The sequence below is a fragment of the Solanum dulcamara genome, chromosome 7 (assembly GCF_947179165.1).
Source record: "Solanum dulcamara chromosome 7, daSolDulc1.2, whole genome shotgun sequence".
NCBI classification, from domain to species: Eukaryota; Viridiplantae; Streptophyta; class Magnoliopsida; order Solanales; family Solanaceae; genus Solanum; species Solanum dulcamara.
The window spans coordinates 36,706,334-36,713,975 of NC_077243.1; the positions used below are offsets into that span (position 1 = coordinate 36,706,334).

Below are 7,642 nucleotides of genomic sequence, written 5' to 3' on the forward strand. Positions count from 1 at the left end.
TCATGTTCTAGGGCGGACTAGCCCTTTTTTTCTTTTTTTTTATCCCTTTTTTTATAAAAAAAAAATTTCAATCTAAATTCAAACATAAAATTCTATCAATATACAAAGTTTTTAACATGCTAACAAAATTATATGAAAGTAAATAATAATTACAATCATAACATACATTATACATATGATAAAAAATGCTACCAATTACTATCTCAATATCTGAAATACATAAAATCAAGAAAATGAGAAGATTTTTAACTTCAAATGTGGCAAACAATGACGTTGTTGCAATAATTCTAGATAAAAATCTACCAAAAAATAATTTCTTTTGACAAATAAATAAGTAAAGGAAATTAGAAAAAATAAATTTAAAAACTAAAGAACAATTACGTCTTAAAACTTTAATTATTTTATTTCAAATTAAATAATATTTTTAATTTATGGGCCGAACCCGGCCCTGCCGCAACTAAGTCTCAAGTGTCGAGGGCTTATTTGAGTCGGGCTTATAAGCCTTAATTTAAAATGGGCTTGAAAAATCTTACCTCAATCATACCCCAATAATGGATTGGGTTGGACCGACCTAATGGGTAAGCCCATTTTTACGCCTCTAGACACTACTCATGCAAATATGGCGGAAAACTTAGAAAAAAATATTTAAATATACAATTTATTTTATCATAATTTATAAAAAAAAATGGTGGAATCCATCGGTGGCCCCTCAAAGTTGGCACCAACTTTCACTTAGACACCTCAACTAAGCTTTGTTCATTTTAGACACCTCAAGTAAGGTTCTGATGTGTCATTTTGACATTTTTTTTTAAAATTACCCAAATATCTAAAGTGTGTGTAATACACTTGTCGTTGATGTGTCAAAGTGACCAATTAAATGAAGAAACGTGACAGATATATCAAAAATAATTTTAAAATAATGACTTTTGATTAGAAAAAAAGTGGTCATTAACTTCATTTAATTGGTCACTTTGACACATCAGCGACAAATGTATTACACACACTTTAGATATTTGGGTGATTGTAAAAAAAAGTGTCAAAATGACACATCGGAACCTTACTTGTGGTGTCTAAAATGAACAAAGCTTAGTTGAAGTGTCTAAGTGAAAGTTGCTGCCAACTTTGAGGGGCACCGATGGGTTAGGCCTAAAAAAATTTACTATTTGAAAAATTAGAGAAATCTCTACTCTTTTCTATTCTCGGATACATAACTTTACGCGGTGTATTTAGGTGATGTATCTGAAGTAATGTATCGGAACGTACATGATGTATCAGGAGATGAAGTGATGTATTCGAAATTGAGATACGGTGTATGATGACATTGATGAATATACCCGAAATAGATGTATGAGGACTTTTTGGAATGTTTCTGAATTTTACAAAATTTAACAGTTTTTTGTAATTTAGAAAACAATAGGTGTATCACGTAATTAACTCTTACTACATATTTGCGTAATCTCTACAAAAAATTATAGTGGAGAAGAGCGGGGATTCACAGAATGTATTCCATTTCTCAGAATTGACTTTCAAAAAGTGGGCCGAGCAGTGTGATACAACAAGGTTCTCCACCACAGACATAGACACAGATACAGAGATTTTCAGAAATGGCGAAATCAGCAGAGAATGAGCACCCACAAAAAGCTTTTGGCTGGGCTGCTAGGGACACCTCCGGAATTCTGTCTCCCTTCCATTTCTCCCGTAGGTACGTTCTTGACTATAGGTTGGCTGCACGCTACCCTTTAGAATATAATTCAAATGAGTATAAACATGCATGTTGTATTCCTCTTTGGAGCTATTACATTTTTTGAAGCATTTTATACAAAAAGCCAATTGTTTTAACTCTTTGATTTATGACAAAAGAAATGAAAATTGTGAATTTATATGTATTCCTGTTTGAATTGATGGCAGAGAAAATGGTGATGATGATGTCACAGTGAAGATACTTTACTGTGGAGTATGTCACTCAGACTTGCATACTTTGAAGAATGAATGGGGATTCACAAAATATCCCATTCTCCCTGGGTAAGACGCCTTTAATTTCATATAACAACACTATAATATTATACTATTCCCATTCTTGTCAACCACTACATATACACTATTCACAAACTATGCTAACTTTTAATTCTCTTTGTAAATTCTTAGATGCAAATGGTTTGTACATACGTACAAATATATTTAGGTTATAATCCAACAGACGTGGGAGAAGGATAGGATATCAAGAAAATAATACTTTTCTGTTATAAAAAATGAATTGTCTGAAGTTAGTAAAATCTTTATTCTTAACAAATATTTAACTCCAACATTCCTCCACCCTCCTCTGTACATAAGATAAGGGGTCCTTATTAAGGGCTCACCTTTAGGACATCAGTGATGGGTTCGACTTCGATAAGGGAAACAGCTGACTCATGAGGTGAGACTAACAAGAGTTTTGCCATTTCGACCAAGTTAACCTTGATCTTTTCTTGGTGAAGAGATGGTTAAAGGGTATAATGGGAGAAAGAAAGCGAATGTTACCAAAGAAAGTCTATGACAATCTGTTTCCACTGCTAGAGACTTAATTGGTAGAAGACTAGCAGTATACATAATTTTTAAGTTCAGAAACCTCTTGTAGATTTAGAAAGCGTTCTTCTTCTAGAGCCATGAAAGGAAATGGCAGCTAGATTTTACTTGAAGTGTGCCTCACAGCTAAATGTTATAAGTCTACACCAATTCCATTTCAAGATTTGCTTGAAAATGCCAATGATAGGTAGACATTTATTAGGCTTTGTCTAAAGGGGATAGATTTTCTCTTTGATGAATCTTAATCGAAGGACCAAAAATAACATAGTGACTAGACTACATCCATTTAAGGTGGTTTATTTCTATTGTTCAAGTAGCAAGCTCAAAGGAATTTCCAGCATCGTTGTTTCTGACCTCTTGAATTACGTTTTATGCAATAGAAGGGGACTGTCCAATTCATTAGTTCTACTAATCAGTAGAAGTTTGTTTGGATTACTGATCAATAGAAGCTTAGTAAGCGTCATCTGAAATCATTAGCCATTCTCTTGAATTACATTTTCAAAAGTGCAACGACTGTTCAGTTTGTTAATCCTACTAGTATGTTAGCAAGGAATAATATCAAAAAAGATTATCTTGTCTCAGTTGTTATAGGTCTTCTTCTCCAAACTAGAAAAAAAGAGGCCTTTTCTGGGGCTTGATTTAGCCTAAACCCTGTGTGTGAATAAACTAACTTTAGTATCCCTTCAAAAGAAAATTTCTGGAATTGTTTATTGTCTATCCCCTCTGAAAGCAATTGATAATCACAAGGAATAAGTGAATTTTGTTATATACCTAATAACAATGTTCACCACTCAGTGGTAAACTTTTATTTAATAATTTAGGTTCGCTTCCCTTCTCATCACAACCATCCAAAAAGGAGTTGGGGGAGAGGGACACAAACTGAATTAAGCCCCTTTAGTCGCAGAAGTGCTTATTATGTCCCTTAAACCCCTTTATGTTTGCACCAAAGGCGAGATGGTAATTTCTTCTGTGTGCTCAACTTTATTGTTTTAGATTTTCAGAAGTTACACTCCAAAGCATCTCTTTTGTTGGTGTAGATTACAAAATGTAGATAATTTAGATTAGTTCGTGATTGTTGATCAGCTCCTTGAAGTGTAGTTAGTAGCAGGTCTAGTCAGTGTGCTGGAGCTAATCCTTTTGAAACTGATTGCATCACATTAGAGCTCCTTCTCATAATACTTGACAGACATCAGATTTCACACCACCAAGCATTGTGGAGCGATGGATATTATCCCTCCAATCTTAACTGAGGTCTCGATTTTGAACCTTGGGAATATAAAAACACCTGGTAGGGAGCACTCCCCCCATAATGAATCCAGAATAGTTGAGGCCCCAAAGATTTACCGGGCATGGGGGAAACTAAAATTTGAAAAAATAATTTCTGGTTTACTTAATTAAAAGTTCATTGTCACTAAATAGTGTTTGTTAGAAACTTCTGTCTATTCTTAGTCCTAGCTAGAAGTGCTTGTAGCTGTTCTCTAATATCCAGATTTAAATCACACATTATCAAATCATTAACTCTCACAAACTACCGTTATATCTGGTTGAAAGCATATACATGAAATTCAGGAAAAGTTGGCTAGATGACCACTAGCATGTTCCATTTTGGTTTTTCAATCAATGATTTACTGGTTCTTAGAATCACTTTGAACAGTAGAGTAGTCAACAATATATTGAATTTTTCATGAATTTTCCAATCTAATGTCAGAACTCAGAAGTGTTAGTTTTAGCTTATATTACAGCATAAATAACTTATTTGTGTGTAGACATGATTCACTGGGTATGTTGTTGTTGTTGCTGTGTGCAGGCATGAAATTGTTGGTCTTGTGACAGCAGTTGGAAGTAGTGTCCATAAGTTCAAGGTTGGTGATCGAGTCGGAGTTGGGGTGATTGTAGGCTCCTGTCAAACATGTGACATCTGTGAACAGAGCTTGGAAAACTATTGTCCCAAAGTGATATTTACCTACAACTCCACATACCATGATGGTACAAATACATATGGCGGTTACTCTGATATGATAGTTGTTCATCAGCGCTTTGTTCTTCGATTTCCTGACAACCTACCTTCTGATGCCGGGGCACCTTTATTATGTTCTGGAATCACTGTATACAGCCCGATGAAGTACTATGGTATGACAGAACCAGGTAAGCATTTGGGTGTTGCTGGATTGGGCGGCCTTGGTCACATTGCTGTGAAGATTGGAAAGGCCTTTGGGTTAAAAGTTACTGTCATCAGCACCTCTCCAAAAAAGGAGGATGAGGCCATCAAGAAGCTTGGTGCGGATGCTTTCATTTTAAGTAGTGATCCTGAAAAATTGAAGGTAAGTAACAGGAAAAAGAAATGAAAGAAAAGTAAAGTTAAAAAATCCTAAAGAGGTGATGATCTTTAGAAGATTAAGAAAGCATTTCATGTTTATTGACAACATTTAGGTCACCAGGGTTTTGTTAAAAAATATTCAACACCATTAGAACAAAAACTTGAAAATGTCTTGATGAATCAACTAGAATAGATGTAGTATTAAGTCAGCAGCCCATGTCGTAAGCATTTTTATAACAACTACGCATCAATACCAAATTAGTTGAGGTTGACTATATGAATCTTTAGGTAGCTCAATCACAAGTTAGTTGGGGTCCCGCAATATAGTAAGCATTGTTTGTATATGTAAATTTTAACATCAAGCTTAGTTGCTTGTTTTCTGGTTCCCATTTGTATTGTAACCTTAATTTGCATAATTATTTCCAACAACTTATCTTAATTCCCAACTACTATATCCCTCGACTTTCTATGTCTTGATTCTTTTCAACAATAACATGCATTTATGCGTGAGCTGATTCAAGCAAAGTTGTTATAGGGACATTTTATTTTGGTGGTTTTCTATACAGGCTGCTGTGAATACCATGGATTACATTATTGACACCATTGCTGCGGTTCATCCATTGGCTCCGTTGCTCAGTTTATTGAAAATGGATGGTAAGCTTGTCACTGTTGGATTGCCTGAAAAGCCACTGGAGCTTCCAATTTTCCCTTTAGTTTTGGGTAAGCCACACTGATTTGGAACAACAACCAGATGTTGCTTTTAGTTTTCATCCATAGTAAGTGCAGGATCATACTTATCTTGCAAATTTGGTTATCAAACTAACAGGTAGGAAGCTTGTTGGAGGTAGTGATATTGGAGGCATGAAAGAGACGCAGGAAATGTTGGACTTTTGTGCAAAGCACAACATTATTGCAGATATTGAGCTGATTTCAGTGGACTCCATCAATATGGCCATGGAACGACTTGCAAAATCTGATGTCAAGTACCGGTTTGTGATTGACATTGCCAACTCTTTATCCCCGTCCTGATTGTTCAATGTAGTTGCCGCTGCTTCTTCCTTCATTACCAAAAAACTTGATTTTACAAGTCAAGCAAGATATGTTAACTATGTAGCAAGTTGATATATGACTCATCAGCTTGCGGTAGTTATTATTATTAAGACAATAAACCTTTGAGGTTGTGTGTATTCTCATGGTTCATTAAGATTTGTCTTATTTTGCTAGAGATGTTTTGATTTGATTAATCTTCTCAAGCGAATTGCATTTAATGTAGCCTTTGATTAGTCCTAAAGATATTAGGAATGAAAAGGCAAGTCACATTGATGGAACGGAGTGTAAATTGAATAAACGAGCAAGAACAACGGATTGTGTACCTTATAATTGCAGTGGAAGTTGTTGATCTTATACCAAAAGAATCGGATCAAGTCTACTTCGAATCACTAGGAAACAAAGCCTTGATTCACAAATTAGATGCGCTTTTTGTTTTATCACATAGTATGGAGAAGTCTTGTTCTTGTCCTGTAAACATCGCTTTTCGTTTTTTGTGTCATTATGCTATGCATATTATTTTTCTCTTTTATCTGGGACTATGACTTTTGAACCGAGGGTCTTTCGGAAATAGCCTCTCGATCCCCATGAGGTAGCAGTAAGGTATGCGTACATCCTATCCTCCCCAGACCCACTTGTGGGATTTCACTGGGTATGTTGTTGTTATTCTTTCTCTTGAAAGATTGATTCATATGCAGAAAAGAGAAAAGATGAAAAAACCTCTTTTTTTTAACTGATGCACTTGCCCATCACGTGTCATAGTTTTTGGAGAGGTTTTTTAACTTCTCTAGTAAATCTCCTCCTAGCTTATCTCATCTAAATGGGTCAGGTCAGTCCACATGGGCGATCCATGATCCAAAGAAATTATTCAAAATTTCTCCGTTGGACTAGATCCAAAGTAGTACCACTGTAAAACAGATGCAATTCATACCGGCAAATAGCTCATGCGACCTACGAGCATCAAGCGCTATACATATTAAGGTTTTACAAGAGCTCCACATAAATATTCAATCATATGCGGAAAAATATTCACTATTAAATATAAATGATCATATTACTCGCAATATTCCAGGCATCGTTCTCTATTCAATATCTAACAATCCGATCCTTCATCCTCAAAAGAAATGAATTCGAGTTCATGTTTAACTTTATACATAATTATACTTGACATCCTTATGGTAAATATAATGGTCGGACCATGCATATGAGTTAAACAGTTAATTTTAATTGTCTTCCCTTTCTGCTTGAATTTATCTGTTTCAAATCAACTGTTTTCCTAGACATAAACCGCATTATCGAATCACTCAAGGCTAATAGTGACATACTAAAATAGAAATATCGATTGAAACTTCAAGAAACACTCTAAGATTAAATGGTATTTCAATGAAAAGTTAATAAAACTTTTTGGAGTCTCACACAATGAAGAAGAAGGCAATAATTCTCCATTAATCCATTGGTCACTAGGAACATGTGGTATGAAATATGTGCTATGATATTCGCACCTTATATTGATGCATGTGTCTCAACCTTTTAATAATTTATCACTGTACAAATCTTGTTCTAGACACATCTTGATGTCTAAATCGAGTTTCTCTCTTCAATGATTCTTAAACCCATGTTCTTAAAGAACTCATATTTGTTTTTCAAAATAAGTCATAACATGGTGATGAAACTCATCTCTTCATTTCTCAATGTAAGAGACGATTGTTTGTGTGA

General features: G+C 34.9%; 1 protein-coding gene across 1 annotated transcript; it reads left to right on the forward strand.

The window, feature by feature from the left end:
• Positions 1-1,593: 1,593 nt before the first annotated feature.
• Positions 1,594-6,224, forward strand: LOC129895238 (probable mannitol dehydrogenase). The gene is made up of 5 exons (XM_055970923.1): positions 1,594-1,702; positions 1,909-2,022; positions 4,370-4,883; positions 5,446-5,599; positions 5,706-6,224. The coding sequence occupies exons 1-5, from the start codon at positions 1,605-1,607 to the stop codon at positions 5,906-5,908; spliced, it is 1,083 nt and encodes a 360-aa protein (XP_055826898.1). The 5' UTR covers positions 1,594-1,604; the 3' UTR covers positions 5,909-6,224.
• The last annotated feature ends 1,418 nt before the right edge of the window (positions 6,225-7,642 follow it).